This window comes from Armigeres subalbatus, chromosome 3 (assembly GCF_024139115.2).
Source record: "Armigeres subalbatus isolate Guangzhou_Male chromosome 3, GZ_Asu_2, whole genome shotgun sequence".
Taxonomy (NCBI): domain Eukaryota; kingdom Metazoa; phylum Arthropoda; class Insecta; order Diptera; family Culicidae; genus Armigeres; species Armigeres subalbatus.
The window spans coordinates 397,927,742-397,950,323 of NC_085141.1; the positions used below are offsets into that span (position 1 = coordinate 397,927,742).

General features: G+C 41.5%; 1 protein-coding gene across 1 annotated transcript in view; it reads right to left on the bottom strand.

Annotated features, from left to right (window-relative positions):
- LOC134226898 (tetraspanin-2A) overlaps positions 1 to 21,949 on the bottom strand; it is a 310,417-nt gene extending 288,468 nt beyond the window's left edge. The window contains exon 1 of the mRNA XM_062707998.1: positions 21,608 to 21,949. Within this exon, the coding sequence (XP_062563982.1) occupies positions 21,608 to 21,706 (99 nt within the window). The 5' untranslated portion in view covers positions 21,707 to 21,949. The remainder of the gene's footprint in view (positions 1 to 21,607) is intronic.
- Positions 21,950 to 22,582: the final 633 nt, after the last annotated feature.

Consider the following 22,582-nt stretch of genomic DNA (forward strand, 5'->3'; position numbering starts at 1 on the left):
TACGCCCGCCAGAGGAATAGAGCTCTGCGCCGCCCAACCTAGCTCTGTCAACCAGCAAAGCGTGAAAATCGCTTTGCATGCATTTCTCATTTATTAAAAATAATTTCATTTGTAACACTTAGCGGTTACCCGAGTAACACACATGTTGTAGAGCAGTTATAATAACTCAAATGCAACCAAATTTGGTCACATTTGAGTTGCTGCAACCAAATCAGCGTGAGTTGTGTTACTAGGGTACAGAACCAGATTGGAGACAACATTGAGACAATGTTTTATTGTGTGGCTTTCTCAGTCTAATTTAGTCAAAACGATTCGTTTTGTTTTGCCCGACGTTTCGGCCCGTATTTTTGGCCTTTTTCAAGGGTGAAACAGTCTACCGTTTTTCGTTATTAAGTTTGCCGTTTTTCACATAGGGAGGGCTTCTCGTAATCAGTTTAAACATTTAGTGTGAGCGTAGGGACTTTGGTAGACACTGCTATTGCACACGACTTGCACTACAATAATAGCTATTATTGTAGTGCAAGTCGTGTGCAATAGCTATTATTGTAGTGCAAGACTGTAGACTGTATTGTAGTGCAAGACTGAGAAAGCCACACAATAAAACACCAAATCTTCCAGTCGTATTTCTTTTGTATAACATTGAGACAATTTGGAAACAAATTGTAGACAAATCTACATATATAAAAATGAAATGGTCTGTGTTCGTATCCGCATAACTCGAAAACGACTGGATGGATTGTCTTCATTCCTTCAGCAAATATGTTCGTTATCGTAATCAGACTGAACTGGATCAAATTGGAGACTAATTGGGGGAAATTGGATCAAACTGAAGAAAAAATTAGACAATTTGAGACAAAGTTGAGATAATTTAGAAACAAATTGTAGAAAAATTGGGCACAAATATGAGACAAATTTGAGACGATTGAAGACAGATTTGAGATAATTTGGAAAAAAAATATGAGGCAAATGTTGTGGTCTCCAGCTAGCCTTGCAAGCAAAAATGTAGGATTGTCAATCCAGAGATGTCGAGTTCGATTCTCGGTCCGGTTTAGGACGTTTTCGGGTTGGAAACATTCTCGACTCCCTGGGCATAGTGTATCCATTGTACTTGCCACACTCATGCAATAGAAATAGGCATAGAAAAGCTTTCAATTCATAACTAAGGAAATGTTCATAGAATACTTAGTTGAAAAGCAGGCCAAGTTACAGTTGTAATGTAGATCCATAAAAAAAATGAAGAAATAGAAGAATATGAGATAAATTTGATACAAAATAGAAGCAATTGAAGACAAATTGAAGACAAGCAGGAGACAAATTGGAGGCAAAAAAGTCAAATTGGATACAAACTTGAGGGGGAAGGGTCGTTAGGCTGAATCCCACTAGGCCGAACAGACCATTAGGTCGAAAGGGTCATCTGGCCGAATGGGTCATTTTTCCGAAATGGTCATTTGTCGGAAAACGTCATTAGGCCGAAAGAGTTGTTTGGCCGAATAGGACATTTGACCGAATAGGTCTTTTGGAAAGTGAGAATTTGAGAGTAGTACCAAAGTAACCTAAAGTTCCATTAAGAGTACTTTGTAGCTTCACTGAGCTGCCTAAAAGCGTAAAACGTACTCTTAAAGTAACTTTTGGTTACACTTGGGTAACGAGACGTCTCAATTCTCATTTCTCACTTCTCACTGTAAAGTGAGAAGCGTGAAGTGAGTAGTGAAACGTATCACTACCCACTTTTCACTTCTTACTTTTCACAGTGAGAAGTAAGAAATGAGAAGTAAGAAATGAGAAGTGAGAAGTGAGACATCTCACTATTCATAATCCTTTTCTCGCCGAGAAAAGTGAGAAGCACGAAGTGAGTAGTACTTCTCCTTCGCGCTTCTCACTTTTACAGTGAGAAGATAAAAATTAAAAGAGAGAAGTGAGATATCTCACAGACATATCACTCACTGTTAACAGTTTGTGTACGAAGTGGGTCTATCTAGCAAGAGACGTCTATTTACCCACTTCGCGCTTCTCACTGCAAAGAGAGTAAAGCGAAGTGGGGTAGTGAGACGTTTCACTACCACTTGACGCTTCTCACTTTTACAGTGAGAAGTGAGAAAACAGGAATGAGAATTGGAGCGTCTCTCTTCTCACTCACTCTCTTCTCAAAATGAGAAGCACGAAGTGAGTAGTGAGACATCTCACTATTCACTTCGCGTTTCTCGTTTTTACAGTGAGAAGAGAAATATGAAGAGTGAGAAGTGAGACGTCTCTTCGCATTCCTAATTTTTCACTTTTCTAATGATCTGTCCGGTAGAATCTCTTATTCGGCCAAATAACCCCTCGGACAAATGACCCTTTCGGCCAAATAACCCTATTCAGCCAAACGACGCTTTCGGCCAAATAACCCTTCCGGCTTGATGATCCTTTCGGTCAAACGACCCTTCGACCAAACGACCCTTTCGACCAAATGACCTTTTCAGCCAATTGATCTTTTCGGCCAAACGACCCTTTCGGCCTAATGACCTTTTCAGCCAAATGACCCTCTCGGCCAAATGACCCTCTTGGCCAAACGACACTTTCGGACAAATGGCCCTTTCGGCCAAATTACCCTTTCGGTGAAATGACTTTTCCGGGCAAAAACCCTTTCGGCAAAATGACCCTTTCGGCCCAAAGACCCTTTCGGCCTCCTTAGCCGTGCGGTAAAAGCGCTGCTACAAAGCAAGACCATGTTGAGGGTGGCTGGGTCCGTTTCCCGGTGCTGGTCTAGGCAATTTTCGACTTCCCTGCGCATAAAAGTATCATCGTGCTAGCCTCATGATATACGAATGCAAAAATGGTAACCTGGCTTAGAAACCTCGCAGTTAATAACTGTGGAAGTGCTTAATGAACACTAAGCTGCAATGCGGCTTGTCCCAGTGTGGGGATGTAATGCCAATAAGAGGAAGAAGAAGAAGAACCTTTTCGGCCAAGTGACTCTTTCGGTCAAGTGAAACTTTCAGCCAAACGACCCTATCCTGCGACAGTATCCTGCCAAACCCCAAATTGGAGACCTATTTGAGACAAATTCAAACCAAATTGAGAACATATTTTATAACATTTGGGGACTAAATGGGGACAGATTGAAGACAAATTCCGGTAAAATTGTTGGAATTTTCAAGCTTTTTTTTGAGAAAACTGGATATAAAATGCAAAAAAAAAAAAAATGGAAAATAAATTAAAGTCAAATTGAGAACAAGTTGAAGACAAATTGAAGACAAATGGAGACGAATTGAATACAAATTGGAGACGATGTGAGACAAATTTTGAGACAAACTGTTGACAATCAGTGATAAAGTGAAGACCCATTGAAGACAAATTGGAAACAAATTAGAGACAAATTGGAGACGATTGGATGCAAATTCAAGACATATTGGAGCAAAATTGGGAACAAATTGTAGAAAATTGGGAATCTAATTTGGGCAAATTAGACATAAATTGGAAACAGATTAAACACAAATTAAAGACAAATTGGAGGCAAATTGTTAAAAAATGGAGACTTATTGGGGACAAATGGGAGACAAATTGAAGTAAAACAACAACAAGAACAAGTTTGAGGCGAATCGAGGACGAATTGGAGATAAATTGGAAGAAAATTGGCGACGATTGGCGATAAATTTGTGGTAAATTAGAATATATTAAAGACGATTGATGACAATGTTGAGACAAATTGTGAACAAATCTCGGGTACTTATTGTAAACATAGATTCAAACGTGATTTTGTCCAATCTGACGTTTAAATCTTTGTTTACAAAATCACATTGTTTTGAATAAGTACCCGAGAAATAGGAAACAAATTTAAGACGAATTGACAGATTTTAAACAATTTGTATTCAAATTGGACACGAAGCAGAATGAACTGGAACGAATCAGAAACAAATTGAAATCAACTGGAGAAAAATTGGAGACAAATTTTAGACGAATTTCGAGGTTGGTTTTCTCAGTGCAATATTCAAGAAAAGTGGTAAGACTTCTTTTCCATCCGTTTTCCGAATGAATGATTCCGGAACACACATTCTCCTTGTAGAGAAGAGCATTCGTCATCCCACTTTTCATCACACAAACCCGCAAACTGTAGAGGAAAAATGATCATTTACTGTTTTCAGTTAAGCATTCATTGGATGTGTTCTCTTTGCTCTTTTCTAACATTTTGAGCGCTTAGATGTAGATTTTTTTAAAACAAATTGGATCATGTTGGAGACAAATTGGCGACAAATTTAAGACAAATTGGACTTAAGTTGAAGACTTATTCAAGCCAAATTGGAGATAAATTGGAGACAAATTGACGTATTAGATACCTACTTTTTAATGCACTTTTTCTCTAATATGTATAATAGACCTCTTCATGTTTTCAAAAATTATCAAAAATTCAACCGGTTACCAAATTACAATTCGTATGCTAAAATAAGCCTAATTTTCAGCTAATTCGGATAAAATTTCGAGGTGGCTCAAGTCGATTTAGTGTTTTTGGGCTATTTTCAATTTTGAAAAAAATCTAACAAGAGATATAAAAGCCAAAAACCATCGCAACAACCTCTATATGGAAGATTTTGGTGTGCTCTACAAGTCTTGTGAACATTGCGATTCGTTCCGTTCACGTTTTGGCCATGTTAAAGTGATTTTCAAGCTTTAAAGTGCATAAAAACACTCTTCCCCCTTAAAGTCGTTGTTCTACAAAATTCTTGAATTTATGACAAATCATTGCTAATTTATTATATTTATTTTCCTCTTTTTCCCCTGGACATTTGAGTATTATAATTGCTAATGTTTGATTTACCGTTAAATTCTTAAAAATCAGAAGCTGAACATTTGTCATAAATTTGCACGCTAAGATTTCCTTGAACAAGTTATTCGAACAAAACATAAATCAAATCATATGATATTTGATGCTTACAACAAACGACTTCCAAATTTGGTTTATTTCACTGAAATTGAAGCTTCTTTATTCGAACAACTTGTTTGACGAAATCCCTACGTGCAAATTTATGATTAATGTTCAGCTTCTGATTTTTAAGAATTTAACGGTAAGTCGGTCATTAGAAGTTATATTACTCAAATGTCCAGGGAAAAAAGATTAAAATAAATATTTCAAATTAGCAGTGATTTGTCATAAATTCAAGAATTTTGTAGAACAACGACTTATGCACTTATGAGCTTGAAAATCACTTTAACATGGTCAAAACATGAACGGAACGAATCGCAATGTTCACAAGAGTTGTAAAGCACATCAAAATCTTCAATATAGATGTTGTTGCGATGGTTTTTGGCTTTTATATATCTTGTTAGATTTTTTTCAAAATTGAAAATAGCCCAAAAACACTAAATCGACTTGAGCCACCTCGAAATTTTATCCGAATTAGCTGAAAATTTGACAGGAGGTTTATTTTAGCATAAGAATTGTGATTCTGGGCTGACAGGTTGAATTTTTGATACTTTTTGGAAACATGAAGAGGTCTAGTATAATAATTAGAATTAAAATCAAACCATAACAGTGTCTTTTATTGCTTTTACATGCCTTTTCAAAATCCTTTTTTCTCTACCCATGACCGTCAAATGTCGTCTACTGCCAGTTTCCAAAAATCCAATTATTTCCATCGTACAAATACCGATTTTCCCAGCCATCAGACGCCAAACCACCAACGTCGGGTTTCCAATCGGCAATTCGTCATTTATCATATCATTTCATTTATCATTCAGTCATGAGACGATATTGGGAATCGCTTATTGCCTTTCGAATGAATTCCCCTTTTTTACGGCCATTGCGGTGGCGACGACGACGATGATGATGGTGGGGATTGATCGACCTCGATTGCTCATTCGAACCCAACCAAATAAGGCTTTCAGCGAAAGAGTAAAGTCGTCGAGGACTTCCTCTGTTTTCTCCCAGTATTTGCCAATTTCCTGCTGGGAAACAAAAATAGAAAATTCCAAATTTCGTCAATCAATCAAACCCTGCGCTCTCGGGCAGCTCTGCGGAATCCCTTTTTTGCGGTTTTTAGCAATCGTCCTCATCACGTATCGGAACCGGAGCCATAATCGACCGGCATACCAAAAATCTCATAAATGAGATGCCCACACATCAAACATCGCACTCCGGAGGGCCGAGAAATAAACGCCCAGTATACGGAGCTGAAGGATGTTCGTTTTCCGGTACAGGAGCAACTTTTGATGGCAGTCCATTACGGGAGTTGAAATTCACCAAAAAGCCCCGAAGAGTGATTTCGAACAACATCCAGTGGACGACCTGCACCAAGAATCCGGTCGCATGAGATCGGACCGCAAGTACTAGTTTTTAGATTAATTCCCGGTTTCTGGGAGGCTGCTTCCTCCGAGGATATCATATTTCCAGCACACATGCCTCCGATGCGATGCCTCAAAACATTCGGAACAGTTTTAATTAGGAGTCATTTTTGGGGTCGATCCCAACAGGCAGTTTGTATACTATTTATTCCATCATGCATCCTTTCGAGTTTTACGAGATACTGTTGATAAAACAGCTATGAAGCAGTCGTGAAGCCACACAACGAATGCTCTCTATGTTGATGATGCTGGTTTTATGATATGTGAACTGTTGTGGTACTGGTTTGCCGTTTAATGAGAACCCTGTTGTGATGGATGGATGAACTTGTTCCGATTTGGGGTGAAAACTTTGAAATATTGGAAGACAGGACTGTAAGCGTAGAAGTTTATCCATCATCGTTTTTCTCAAGAATGATAAAAGATCATAATATGTGGTTAATCTTATTTATTGGAGCTTACAAGAAGTCAAATAAACTTTTACTTTACTATTTTGGAAAAAAAAAAGGATATTGATTTCAAAAGGGAAAATATGAAGAATATTAAATAACATTGGAAAAAGAAGAAAAATAAAAATAGACTCTAATAGATGGCAGTATGGGAAGATAGATTCCATTATTTTCATCAAATGGCATCTGTTTGCGTTCATTTGAATGCATTGAGCCATAAAAAATAGTATTCGAGAAAGGCAAAACTAGATTTTTTTTCAATGGGAATCTTGGCCAAACAAAAAGAACAATATTTCGTGAATAACCTCGGAGCGCAATGGCCACCTTACTGGGAAGCGTATGTTTTCTTTTGTAACTATCCAACCCTAAACAATAGTAGTCAGACCGAATTGTTCTTTGCGTACCTTTTCCGCTCTCACCTTCTGCGGAAACCAGTCCCTTGTGACTTCGAATATGTACTCTTCTGATTATTTGTGTGACAAAACAAGCTCCGCCGTCGTCGTTCTCGTCGAAATCAGTTCTGCCACAAAAATCTTCCACTCGAGTGAGATTCGTTTTCCAGCGCCCGCGTCGACAAGTGGATGCAGTTCGGAAAAGTTGCAAATTGCACTCTCACGGGCCAAAACCGAATCCCTAAGCACGGATCCGGCTGATGCAAGTTTTCCCTCTTTTTTCCTGTGAGTACCTGCTTGGATGATCAAAGAACCTTTTAAAGATCTGCTCTGTTGCATTGAGTTTAGTTTGTCTGGCTTTGAAATCGGGCGGAGATAACAAGCTTCCGTTATGTTGGAATTTTCCACCGAATGAGTGTTTCGGAACTGTGCAAAGTTGAAGCGATGCGATAAAATCGAGCTCATCTCCTCAACGAGAAGGTCGTTATTTTCCTCTCGAAAGCACATCAAAATGCCATTCCGGCGGGTAGAATGGTGAAAGCCATTCGAATTTATTAAATTAAATGGCACCATTGAGCTGCGGCGCCTCGCCTAGGCGCCGACCCCCGCGCCAACTTGAGCATCACGTACAGATGATAAATTTTCACACCCCTCATAAATAGCCCTCTACGCGTTTCTATCCGGCGGGGGAGTTCAGTTTCTCATACTTTGCGCACACTTTTCCCAACTTCCGGCGAGAGTAACCTCTTACTCCGGCAGCCGGATGGCGTTCCTTTGTTTCAAGTGTGTGAACTTGCGCGGCCAGAATCCGTTCTCCCGCACTGCCAAGGTGCACTTGAGGAGCATAAAATGTTGAAACACGGAAACTATAGATGTAATAAAAATCTTCAAACTTTCCCTCGCCCAGCTACAGTTTTGTGACTTTTTGTGAAAGGTTTTGCTTCTTTTTTTTCTCCATCCCTGTCAAGGAAGTGCACTACTACTGGAAACGGGAATTGTGGGAACAGCGGATGTGAACTTGCCACTGCTACCGTCACCGCTGCCGCTCATAAAGTGCCGTGAAAAAAGTGAAACAGTTTGAGATAATAAAATCAGTTGAAGGATGTGCGAATGGAAGGAAGTTCACTGCTTGCGCCGCTCTTGGTGTTTTTTTTTCACGGAAGGGAGTTTTATTTTTGAGTTCGAAGTTTTTACTACAGCGGCATGTAGAGGTTAACATGTTCAAATAAATTGCACAGTTTTTGTTTTAGTTCCTAGGGTCGAGGCGACGTACTAAAAATGCGGGATTGGTCGAACACAAAAATGCCATCGGAAATATGTTTGCGATAGTAGGCTGAGTAAGGAAAATGTGGTCAATGTGCAAATCTCCAAATTCAACAACAATTTCAGACGAAAAAATATATTTTGAGAGTGTTTATCAATAATCTAACACCCAACCGATGATTGTTAGATTTTCTAACAGTTCTGCCAAATCACACCAAGAGGCTTTTATACTAACTTGTGATAATTTGTTCGTAAAAGGGAAACGGAAATCGTTTTATATCCATTTATACGTAACATTTGTTGTAGGACATCCTTAGTTATGGGGTTGAGTGATATCCGAAACGATTTGTGATCAATTAAATCTGTTAAACGAAAGCTTCGGTTGAAAAATGGGATTTTTTTGTTGGTGCAATTTGGCAGAAACTCGGCCGTATATCAACCTACCAAAACCTGTATAAGAACTGGGCATATGCAAAAATGCTAAATTCTTATACAAATATTGTATGAGACAATACAACTTTGCAAGCTTTTCTTACAATATTTATTTGCGAGCTTAAATTTTTCCTATATGAATCTGAAAATTTCGCACATGTCCAGTTCTTATACAGGTTTTGGTAGGTTCTTATATAGAATTGTTAGAAAATTTAACAGTTGGTTGTAAACGCCAAAATTGCTTCGAAAAGAGCCAAAGTAATTATTTATTTTTAAAATTTTCAATACAGTGATTTTGACCATGTTTTCTCGTTTGTCGGCTTACGAATGTTAATGAGCTTCAGCTGCTTACGATTTTGAAACAAAATTTGAGTTATAGATCAAGAAACGGTGGTGACGCATTTAACCAGCAGGCGCATTTAATTCATATTTCCCCTACACTGCAGATACAGATTCACGCGGAAAGATGCATTATACGACAAAACTATATTTATTAGAATGTTGTAAAACTTTGTAAATTGCTCGGAATAGTAAGGCCATCATTATGGTGCTTTCAAAAATTGGATGGCCCATCTAAATAAATTAAAAGCATTTTTTTTTATTTTTCGGAATGCTAACATGTAATGTTAGCATTTACTGCTACTTATTTCAACCTCAACTGTGAGGCCGTCTTTAGTGACTTAGTCGAGTCACGTACGAGACACTCAAGACGTCCTCACAGTCGAGGTATCTGTAAAGATAACAAAACTTAGTGGAATTCACTGAACTCTTCTTAGATAGTTGAAGTCATTCCACTAAAAGAGCTGAAATATTTTTTCTAATACTGTTTTTTAAGGGTCATCTAAATCTAAGATGGTAAAAATGCTCTAAATAAGCCAATTAAAAAGCTATAGAAAAAAAATTAACAAAAAATATTGGAATAAGCTGCGCTAGAATTTTGGTTAGGTTAGGCCAAAAGTCATGTATCAAATTCCATTTGGCCGGATTGGACATTTAGTGGAAACGGTTATTAGGCCGAAAATGTCATTTGACCGAATGAAACATACGGCCGACAATGTTGTTTGGCCGAAAATGTCATTAGCCGAACAGCTCATTTGGCCGAAATGGTCGATTGGTAGAAAGGGCCATACAACTGACATTGTTATTTGCCCTATCATCTGGCTAAACATGTTTTGACCAAACAAAAGTGAGGCCGTTTCTTCAACTATAGCATCATCAACGTGCACTGCCCACACGAAGGGAGACCCGACGACGAGAAAGAAGCGTTCTACGCACAGCTGGAGGAGACATACGATGGATGCCCACTGCGGGACGTCAAAATCGTCATCGGTGACATGAACGCACAGGTAGGAAGGGAGGAAATGTATAGACCGGTCATCGGACCGGATAGTCTGCACACCGTATCGAATGACAACGGCCAACGATGCATAAACTTCGCAGCCTCCCGCGGAATGGTAGTCCGAAGCACCTTCTTTTCCCGCAAAAATATCCACAAGGCCACATGGAGATCACCTAACCAAGAAACGGAAAACCAAATCGACCACGTTCTAATCGACGGTAAATTCTTCTCCGACAACACGAACGTCCGCACTTACCGCAGTGCGAATATTGTATCCGACCACTACCTCGTTGCAGTATGCCTGCGCTCAAAACTCTCGACGATGTACAACACGCGTCGAAGTCGAACGCCGCGGCTTAACATTGGGCGGCTACAAGACGGTAGACTAGCCCAAGGATACGTGCAGCAGCTGGAAGTGCACTTCCAACAGAAGAGCAGCTAGGCACAGCTTCTCTTGAAGATAGCTGGAGAAATATTCGATTCCCAATTGGTAACACCGCAACCACTGCACTCGGATCAGAGAAACGACTGGTATGACGGCGAATGTAAGCAGTTAGTGGAAGAAAAGAATGCAGCATGGGCGAGGTTGCAGAATCACCGCATGAGGGCGACGAGGCACGATATAAACAGGCGCGGAACAGACAAAACTCGATTTTCCGGAGGAAAAGCGCCAGCAGGAAGATCGAGACCGTGAAGAAACGGAGCAACTGTACCGCGCTAATAACACGAAAGTTCTATGAGAAGTTAAACCGTTTACGTAAGGGCCACGTGCCACAGCCCCATATGTGTAAGGACATAAACGGGAACCTTCTTACGAACGAGCGTGAGGTGATCCAAAGGTGGCGGCAGCACTACGAAGAACACCTGAATGGCGATGTGGCAGACGAAGATGGCGGTATGGTGATGGACCTGGGAGAACGCGCGCAGGACATAATTCTACCGGCTCCGGATCTCCAGGAAATCAAGGAGGAGATTGGCCGGCTCAAGAACAACAAAGCCCCTGGGGTTGACCAACTACCAGGAGAGCTATTTAAACACGGTGGTGAGGCACTGGCTAGAGCGCTGCACTGGGTCATTACCAAGATTTGGGAGGAGGAAGTTTTGCCGCAGGAGTGGATGGAAGGTGTCGTGTGTCCCATCTACAAAAAGGGCGATAAGCTGGATTGTAGCAACTACCGCGCAATCACATTGCTGAACGCCGCCTACAAGGTACTCTCCCAAATTTTATGCCGAACGCTCCACCACGGACCAGGTGTTTGCCATTCGCCAAGTACTGCAGAAATGTCGCGAATACAACGTGCCCACACATCATCTATTCATCGACTTCAAAGCCGCATATGATACAATCGATCGGGACCAGCTATGGCAGCTAATGCACGAACACGGTTTGCCGGATAAACTGACACGGTTGATCAAAGCGACGATGGATCGGGTGATGTGCGTAGTTCGAGTTTCAGGGGCATTCTCGAGTCCCTTCGAAACCCGCAGAGGGTTACGGCAAGGTGATGGTCTTTCGTGTCTGCTATTCAACATCGCTTTGGAAGAGCAGGGATTAACACGAGTGGTACAATTTTCAATAAGTCCGTCCAGCTATTTGGCTTCGCCGACGACATAGATATTATGGCACGTAACTTTGAGAAGATGGAGGAAGCCTACATCAGACTGAAGAGGGAAGCTAAGCGGATCGGACTAGTCATCAACACGTCGAAAACGAAGTACATGATAGGCAGAGGTTCAAGAGAAGACAATGTGAGCCACCCACCGCGAGTTTGCATCGGTGGTGACGAAATCGAGGTGGTAGAAGAATTTGTGTACTTGGGCTCACTGGTGACCGCCGATAACGATACCAGCAGAGAAATTCGGAGGTGCATAGTGGCTGGAAATCGTACGTACTTTGGACTCCGTAAGACGCTCCGATCGAATAGAGTTCGCCGCCGTACCAAACTGACAATCTACAAAACGCTAATTAGACCGGTAGTCCTCTACGGACACGAGACCTGGACGATGCTCGTGGAGAACCAACGCGCACTTGGAGTTTTCGAAAGGAAAGTGCTGCGTACCATCTATGGTGGGGTGCAGATGGCGGACGGTACGTGGAGGAGGCGAATGAACCACGAATTGCATCAGCTGTTGGGAGAACTATCCATCGTTCATACCGCGAAAATCGGACGACTGCGGTGGGCCGGGCACGTAGCCAGAATGTCGGACAGTAACCCGGTTAAAATCGTTCTCGACAACGATCTGACGGGCACAAGAAGGCGAGGTGCGCTGCGGGCAAGGTGGATCAATCAGGTGGAAGATGATTCGCGGTCTCTCCGTAGACTGCGTGGTTGGCGAAGTGTAGCCATGGACCGAGCCAAATGGAGAAGACTCTTATATACAGCACAGGCCACTTCGGCCTTAGTCTGATTAAATAAATAATAATAATAAATGTCTCCACTTTTTGTAGTGTTTGAATGATATTTATTTTGTGTTCAGTAGCTCATTTTGTTTGTTACGTTCACTCCAACTTTAGTTTATTTAAATATATAGGTATTTATTTATTTATTCATTTATTTATTTATTTTTCTTATTTATTAATTAAATTATTTATTTATTCAATATATTATTTATTTATATTTTTTTTTATTTAGATGTTCATTCACTTGTTTATTCAGGCATAGTTTTTCTTAATTTTTATTTTGATATTTATATACATTGATAAGCGGAAACAAGTGTTAGGGACTTTTTAATTGTTAAGGCTTAGCATGCAGCCAGTGTCGGATTGAATATTTAAAGTAGTATGGGACATCAGTCAGCTCAATATGTGAACGTAGATATAAGTGTTGTGCCTGTGTTTAAGGGCATGCGATAACACACTTTTTCCTAACGAAACGAAACGAAACGAAATCTCAAATGTCTATGTTGATTCGGATCGAAACGAAACGAAATATAGATTTCTTCCGAGACTTCGAAACGATACGAAATTTTGATTTTTTTTCCGCGGATTTTTTATTGAATTGGTTTTACATTATGTACGCAATTCTGGTTCCACTTTTTCGAAGTCGAATAACTGTTTTGCGACCAAAAGAGTTGTAATACCTGAAGAGGCAATCTGTGACAAATCGCCACATACTCGCCGCATATACCATTGGCGATAAGGCAATACCCCAGCATTTGTGTCGCTTTCATAGTAATTCATCGTGGAGCGTGTGCTCCTGAATCTGATCAATTTTATATCAGTTTTATATAAGTAAGTATATGAAAATAAAGAAATTGTGGGATTTTTCATATACGGATTCAAATTTCCTTTAAAACCTTAGTTCACTTAAGAATTATGTAATTATTCTGAAGCATACTTCATATTATCTTGTCAGCGTGGTTTTACAGTATTGACTTAGTCAAAATTTTAAAACGAATGCTTAGATTTTTTTATAGTCTTATATACAATCAGCTCGACAAACTGAGCTATTATGTGTGTGTTATTGGCAGATGAGAACAGCTGTTATGGTCACTGACCATTGGTCAGTATGTGCTGAAGCAATCATAAGTGAAGAATTTTCAGCAATTTTAATGATCTTTCAACCCGTTCTAGATTTTTTTTTGCAAATTTCATGCGTAGATCTAGAAATGCCCACAAATCTGCAATGTTCCTCACGTATTGTGCAAATAGTTGAAGAAGAGCTTAATAACGTTTCTTAACTGTACTGCTAATCATGATTGGCCGAGAAACAGCAAATATGCATTTTTTTTTCTACGTTTTCCAAAACGGCTGCGAAATTCGGTTGTGGGCACACTTATTTTATTAACAAATCATTTAACATCACTTTAGTTGCTCCCTAACTTATTTCAAATGACGTTTTCATGCCGTTTTTTATAATTATTTAGACATAATTGATTGAAATAAGGTACACAGTCTAGCTTTCCATTGGTATAAAAATGTCGTCATAAGATCAATTAGGGCCAATGTTGTGGATCAAAGTCAAAGGGTGTCCACAACCGAACCTCTTCCCTATTCTTGGGATACAAAAGTTATTCTTATTATATACTTACTTCGGAGTTTCCAATTCATGAACAATAACGATGCTGGTCAATAACGGTGCTTATAGTCAATTTAGTATTAGGAGACGAAAATTAGCGTAACACTCATTGTTTTAAGAGACCGAGGTATGCTCTGCATTTCCGTGAGCGCTACGGAAAAGGAATCGTTGGTTAGTTGAGAAGGTAATTCATGTGAAACCCCTTGGTAAGCGACAAAATATTTATTGTAAACGAAGTTATTTTGAAAACAAGAAGATGAGAACTGTGTTTCAAATCAATCCATCGCAAGATCAATGTGCTTCGTTTAATAATCTTCTACAACACGATCGATTCCTCTTTGATGCAGACATTAGTATCATAACTTCGCGTTCTCCCACACTAGCTGGCGTGATCAGCATCAACACGATCGATTGCACACTGGTTAAACAAATTTCTGCTGATAGATTTTTATCGCTTCGCGTTCTCCCAAACTAGCTGCCGTCCCATGACCAGCAGCAACACAATCGATTCCGCATTCATATTGTGCAAATAGTAAAAAAATATCACAAAATTGTAATCATGGACACACTGAAGACGTTTTATAGAAGAAAACTACTTACGTATTTGTCGACTAAGAAAAGGGTTAATTAGCCGTGCTAGAAAAATTTGTATAACCTAAAGTTTTGAAAACAACTTAACGATTTTGTTCAGCGGCGCAGCCAAATTTTTTTTATAATATAAAGTATGGATTAGTTTAAATTCGTTTCGAAATTCCGCGGAATTCCGTTAAATTTCGTTAGAAGCTAGTTTTTTCTAGCGAAATTTTTGTAATTTTACGAAACGAAACGAAATCAAGAAATCAGATTTCGCCATGCTCAAATTCCGCGAAATTCCGCGGAATTTCGTTTCGAACCACCTGAAACGAAATTTTTCGAAATACCGCATATGCTTACCTGTGTTATCGTCATTCGTCCATCATTAGATCATCGTATGCGTCGTCAGCTTCTATTGCTGTATTTCGTCATTGTCATTGCATTGTCATTGTTGAGTCATATGCCGTGGGAAAAAAAAAACTATAAATACCTTTCCCCGAATAGGGTGAACTCTCTTTTTCCGAATACAGTCCGAAGGAATGAAGATTATTGTGACGATTTGCGGTGTAGTTCGTTAAAAATACTAACCGTAGTAGTTCCGTGTAAGTTAGTGACTAGTTTTGAGAACTTAACAGCTAGGTAAAACTTACGAACTAAAAGGTAAAGCTAAAACAGTAAAATACCACTAAATTAAAAATACCTTAAATTGCCAAATAGTACGGGTCAATTTCGAAAGCCACCACAAACGATTAGGAATTTGCATCAAATGTAAAAAGTTAATCCTAGACGCGTTTTTTTTTTTCGTTTTGGCCATACAACGTACCCATGAAATCAAGCGAGTAATGGTGAACATTTAAACTGCAGTGACAAAGTGACACAAAGGACAGTAGTCGAACGAACAATACAAGTGGTATTCCGTAAAGACTGTGATGGTTCGTTTCTTAAGGTGCGAGCTCGCTTGATTTATTTATTCAGACTAAGGCCGAAGTGGCCTGTGCGGTATATAAGAGTCTTCTCCATTCGGCTCGGTCCATGGCTACACGTCGCCAACCACGCAGTCTACGGAGGGTCCGCAAGTCATCTTCCACCTGATCGATCCACCTTGCCCGCTGCGCACCTCGCCTTCTTGTGCCCGTCGGATCGTTGTCGAGAACCATTTTCACCGGGTTACTGTCCGACATTCTGGCTACGTGCCCGGCCCATCGCAGTCGTCCGATTTTCGCGATGTGAACGATGGATGGTTCTCCCAACAGCTGATGCAATTCGTGGTTCATTCGCCTCCTCCACGTACCGTCCGCCATCTGCACCCCACCATAGATGGTACGCAGCACTTTCCTTTCGAAAACTCCAAGTGCGCGTTGGTCCTCCACGAGCATCGTCCAGGTCTCGTGTCCGTAGAGGACTACCGGTCTAATTAGCGTTTTGTAGATTGTCAGTTTGGTACGGCGGCGAACTCTATTCGATCGGAGCGTCTTGCGGAGTCCAAAGTACGTACGATTTCCAGCCACTATGCGTCTCCGAATTTCTCTGCTGGTGTCATTTTCGGCAGTCACCAGTGAGCCCAAGTACACAAATTCTTCTACCACCTCGATTTCGTCACCACCGATGCAAACTCGCGGTGGGTGGCTCATTGTCTTCTCTTGAACCTCTTCCTATCATGTACTTCGTCTTCGACGTGTTGATGACTAGTCCGATCCGCTTAGCTTCCCTCTTCAGTCTGATGTAGGCTTCCTCCATCTTCTCAAAGTTACGTGCCATAATATCTATGTCGTCGTCGAAACCAAATAGCTGGACGGACTTATTGAAAATTGTACCACTCGTGTTAATCCCTGCTCTTCGTATTACACCTTCCAAAGCGAGCTCGCTTGATACGACCACTAACAGTGCGCGCAAAATTCGTACCACTCCCCGAACTTCCCGGGCTTTCGCCGGATAGCCGGTATACCAACCAGTATGGTAGTAATCATTACCTCATACAGATCTCAGCTAATGCTAATGCTATCATTCTACCAGCGTCTCCTATCCCTCTTCTATCAACATCAAGAGATACGATTGGAAATATTGTGAAGCAGATTGGACGAAATACGCTATGCTTATTGCCTGCTCGGACCAACCCTGAACCAAAACTGAATTTACCAACGAAGTTCTCGCTGTTGCCCAGCAAATTATCCAGTTGCTTATTCGCTTGGTTAGTATGTCTCCTTTCCTTCGTGGCAAATCCAACGAACTATCTCCACACGTGGCCTAACTCTCAACGCCTTCTTCATTCCTCTGGACCCACCCCCATACTACCTGAATTAGCTGTTCTCAGCAGGTAAGTTACACCCAACCGGCGGTTGTTAGATTTTCCAACAATTCTGTATAAGAATCTAACAAAACCTGTATAAGAATTGGGCATATGCGAAATCGTTAGATTCTTATACAAAAAATGTAAGCTCTCAAACAATTATTGTTAGAAAACCTTACAAAATTGTTAGATTCTTATACAATACTTGTATAAGAATCTAACAATTTCGCTTATGCGCAGTTTTTATACAGGTTTTGGTAGATTCCTATACAGAATTGTTAGAAAATCTAACATCCGCCGGTTGGGTGTAGCCTACACGCTATCAAAGTGCAACAGGTACTCATCCTGACCTGAATGAGTTGGTGTATCCTATGCTAAAACGATTTTCTCCGATCGCTAAGGACCACCAACTCAAGCTAATCCACGAAGCCGGGACAAGCACTTTTCCAGAGAAGTGGAGGATAAGCTTTGTGGTTCCGAAAAATAGTGTCGCAGATTGGGTTGCCACGAAGTTCAGGCCGATCACCCTAACGTCCTGCGCATCGAGGACCTTGGAAAAATGGCTAATCGTCGCCTCAGTGAAAAGCTAGATTCGGCTAGATTGATTGGAAGTTCGGCACCGGCGCTTACTTTGCCAACCTGGGCAACGTGCTACAAAACGCATAGATGTCATTGGTCCTTGTAAGCACCAAGAATGGGCCATTACCAGCCACATGCTTTCCTCCATTAAAAACTTCCTCACCGGGTAATTATTGGCGAGATCGCTTTCGATGAATTCACCGAAGAAACTAGAGACCATCCTTATTGCCATGAACGGGGTCTTCGGCATACTACCGACCGGCCAATGTAATCGTGTTTGCTCGTGCCGACGACATCCTTCTTGTTATCGTCGGTAGGACATCCGTATGAAATAGGATAAAGACACACAACTTAATATTTTTTTCCGGGATCTCAGCAAAATGGTCAACTTTTACGGAGATTCGCACAGCCGTGCCCCAGCAAACATGCTTTTTGCCGAGATATCTGTCAAAATTGCTGAAAATCGGCAAATAATTGGCCGAAAATCAGCTAACAAACACCATTTTTACTGGAATATCAGTTTTTTATTTTGCTGGCGCACGGCTGTGTGGATTTTTGCCGAGCTGCAGAAATAAAAACTAAGTGTGCAGGTTACGGAAAGTGCTATCCATCCGTGGGTTTTATCCATAGGCAACGAACGCCGGCAAGTGTTCCAGGGACACATCTATAGCAGCAGCCACTAACTATAGGGGCAATCAATAAAACTCGATCTTGAAAGCCTTTTCAAGCGGAAGATCGTCCGAGTTCTTGGAGTGGATGTCGACCGGAAGATCATTTTCATGCCGATATTTCGGGCGGTGAAAATGACCTCCGAGACACGCATGAACAACAGATCCACCAGGCTGAGGGTAGATCAGGCCACAATTGATAGCCATCTGCTCTACATTAAGGCCGCGAAGACTAACCTGCCGTTAAGATTCCTGGCTTATTTCAACCACCCTCGCGGAAGCGGCCTGTGTGAATGCCGGCATCATTCCTTTTCGGCATCGGGTCATCGCGGCTATCAATGGCAAAACTGCCGCCTTCTTTACTGATTCACAGCATCCCAGCACAAGATCCCTCTACTCGGCGAGGCTGATCGAACTGAGAAGGCCGGCTCTAGAGATCACCACCACAGCTCTTCCATAACCAAGAGATCCGGAACACCGATGATGGTTCCACCTCCGACCGAGGAGTTGGTTTTAGAGTCGCTGGTCCCAGCCTAACCAGATCAGACAGGGTCTCGCCGATGCAGCATTTTATAGGCTGAAGCTGCCGCCGTTTTCATTGCAGCTACACACTCGGCAAGTAAACCAATCGCAAACCTCACCGACTCCGCCAGTGTTGTTGTGGTTTTACAGTGCGAGAACCCCAGGCACTCCAGGATCCAGGGGATTCGTGTTAGTAAGGCACCTAACACCACTTCACCTGAATCTCTGGTCATTGGAGAAAACACTGTCGCTGATGCGCTCGCTGGCACCGGATATCAAGGACTGCGTTATGCCAACTCTGTCCCGCTAGACCACGTGAAAAAATGGACAAAAATTATCGTCGGTCTGGCCCAGTCCAGACCAGTTGCTGACGAATAATAGAAGATTAGTCTTCTTGAGGAAGATAAAAGGCTCCACTGATCCTTGGAATGACCCGATCTTCCAAAAAGAACTTCAGGCTCCAGATCGGTCACACAAGAACCTCCTGCAACTTCTATGGAAGCTCTTTTCAGTTTCGTTATCAGCTGTGTGGTATCAAAAACGGGAAGGGCCGTTTGGCCGAAGGCCACAAGGCCGAAAGTTGTAGTATATATCTAAGTGGGTAAAAATTCCTTGATAACTCCAGGTTTTCCAGGTTTTTCCAGGTAGTAGACACCTTGAATAAGCATATTTAATACGAGATATTCAAGGTACTCCAAAACGTTTTCAAGTTAGCATAGCATAGCATAGCATAGCATAGTTACGGTGTACTTCGTAGATTGGACACTAGTGATACTCATGTTTTTCTTTTGAAATCCTTATTCAGATTGCTATCAGAAATCAAGGTGGGTGTGGTCCTTGATTTCAATCTAGGATAAAAATCACAAAAGCATGAGGATTACTACTCCTGGCCACGCCCATCTTCACCGTAACTTGGGAGGGGAAGGAAGTGTTGGTGTAGTACTTAATTAACGAGAGGTCCCCGACTCAGCGACACCCTCATAAGTACCACGGAGTTGGATATTGGGGAAGGTATTCGTTGGGTCAGGATTTGCCTGTAGCTGACAATGTGACTGTGGTAGATCTTACACCGTAACACACCACGCAAAGGTGTCTACCTAGCGTTACGGGGGGGTACTCCAAAACGTTTTCAAGTTCAACCCAAAGTATTTACCAGATCATTTAAAGCTTTTGCAATGATCTTATCATTGGCATTATATATCCGAAACATTGAATGTTTTTTTCAAAAAAACAATCTCGAAAGTTTCCGAGAAAATACAGGCCATTTTCGTGTGACAATTCAGAGCAGTCCTGCGTGGTAATTCAGAGAATTTTCCAGTGGAAATGCACTGCAATTTTGACGAGGTGCTGAAAATGTCACTCCCGCCAAAAAATTCCGGAACGGTGCACACCTGTTGCAGTAGTATGTGTTTAGATCAACATCGAACAACTTTATTTTATGTGATACAAACGTGTTATCTACACTTGTATCAGTTACGGGAAAATTCTCAAGATATGACTCATTCGAATTCATCAGCCACTAAGTTATATTTCCCCAGCCTGAACACACCGATGTCGCCTCCACACCAATGAGTTACTGCTTTTCGCTTTGTCTCCTTGAACTGTACCCTCCTTACTCAAACGGTTCAGTGCCTCCGATAGCATTACCGAAGCGGGCCAAAAACTTTACTCAAGAAAGAAAAATAGATCCAACCTCCCGTTTTCCCCAAGTTGAAAAAAAGTGTCACTCTTCCAGTTCCCAAACCGATGTTGATGTTAATGATTTCCCGTGTTTGTCGACTGTAAGTGATACAGTTCCTTCGCCGCCGTTTCGGGTGCCGTGGCTCTTACTGTTGCTGCTGCTGCTGCAGGGTGGCAGACAGAAGCGAGAGGCTGCGCTTACCGGAAACAAAATCATTTCATTAAAAAGTTCAACTCTCGACTGCTGCTGGCCTCCTGTTGGTTCGAATAGAATCCGAGCGCAAAAAAACCAGTCGAACTCACGGAAAGAAAAATCGCAATTCCACCCACACAAATCCGACCGGGCCGGGCTGACAAGGGCAGATGACAATTTATTTCCATTAATCTTTCTCGTTAGAGCCATTCGGGGTCGATGTTTGCCGACTGATTTCCTGCAGCGAGGAAACCGGGATTAGCTTCGGTTGAGGCTCGAGTTGGAGTGTTGAAGCAACAACTTTTGGGTTTTGCTGGTGACTGTAAATGAATAAATTAATTGGCAGATTTTTCCCATTTCCAGGGTTCGAGTGGGAAAAGTTTTTTCTCTCCGCTGTCGATGAAAGGGGAACAAATTGTGATTTATGGGTAATTTGGACGATTGGCAGCAACGAGAACGGATTCGAGAGTCTGGTGGAGAGGTGGATTATTGGGACTTTGCTGCTTATAATCTTCGAAATCACCGACATGTGGTAAAATTTGAAGTGCTTGCCAGATTAAAACTTTTGCTAGTGAGAAACGTTCAGATGTAGCATATTACTCATGTTAAAAACTCTTTGTGTATAACAAGTGGAGCACGATACCACTAACCACCATGTCAGCCATGTTGTGGATCATCAACAATTTGCCATCATATCGCGGTTGTAACGCGAAGTGATAAGAACGCTCCATGGTTGCACCAATACTACGAAGTGATCGTTATCTTTAGCGATTGTGAAAACGATTTAGGTTGAATCAAGCAGTGAGTCACGTCACTTACTATAGAATTCTTGGTAAATCAAACTTCGTGCTTAATTGATGACTCCTTATTCAAATGAATCTACCGGAAGTACTCACCCATGATACGATGTTGAAGCAGAACAGCGTGTACTTGATGGCTGCAATTCGATTTGCCAGCTTGGCCACATTTTCACCTTTTCCTTCCCCACGAGCCATGTTTCATTCAATATACGATTCACTCAGATTCCACACTAGGTGCTATAATAGCACCTTCACTTAGCTTCAATTCTTATTCAAAAGATTATTCAAATTCGAAGGAGGTCATAAATTCCTGCTAGGAAATTTCGCAACTATCACACACACGCGAGGCACGCACCAATATGATAAGAAAAATCAGCGGGGACGCGAAACTATCAACGAACAACAGACGGGATCGACGGAATATAATGAACTGATTGGAGTAATTCACCTGTAGCGCCGCAAACCGTAAAGCCTCACCCAAAGCTGCGCGCAACGAAAGATAACAGTCCGTTAAACGGGGATCGATTGTTTGATTACTGAAAGTGATATGCGTAGAGGCCACACAGGGAATGCGGAGCGAGTCACACCTTGCTCGAATTTATGATAAGAAGGAAACCTGCGACCGAGTGACCCGAGCGTTGGTAAAGTTGCGAGAGGTTGCACAAATTTGTGTATCTAAGGGAAGGTGTGTGAGAATGTTGGTGAGCTGGATCCACGCGGGGCGTACGCAACAACTGATAAGGGTACGAATGTATTTAGTTTGGCTGCGTAAGATAAGAAAGCAGACGATGAACATTGTCTCATAGTGTGCCAAATGACAGTTTTTCATGTGATGTTTGAATATAATTCAGTTGTTCACTTCTAGATGGACTTGTATTATTCCCGGATAGGGTGCGTTGTTCAACCGTTAAAGGAATGGAAATACATTAGAGCTAGTTACGTCTTGGGCATCATCAACAAGTCCACTGCAAGTACGGAATATGTACTGAAAATTGTGAGGGTGAGATATGTTAGAAATTAGGCAATCCACTTCCACTATAGAATCGATTAATCGTTGGGCAGAAATCGATT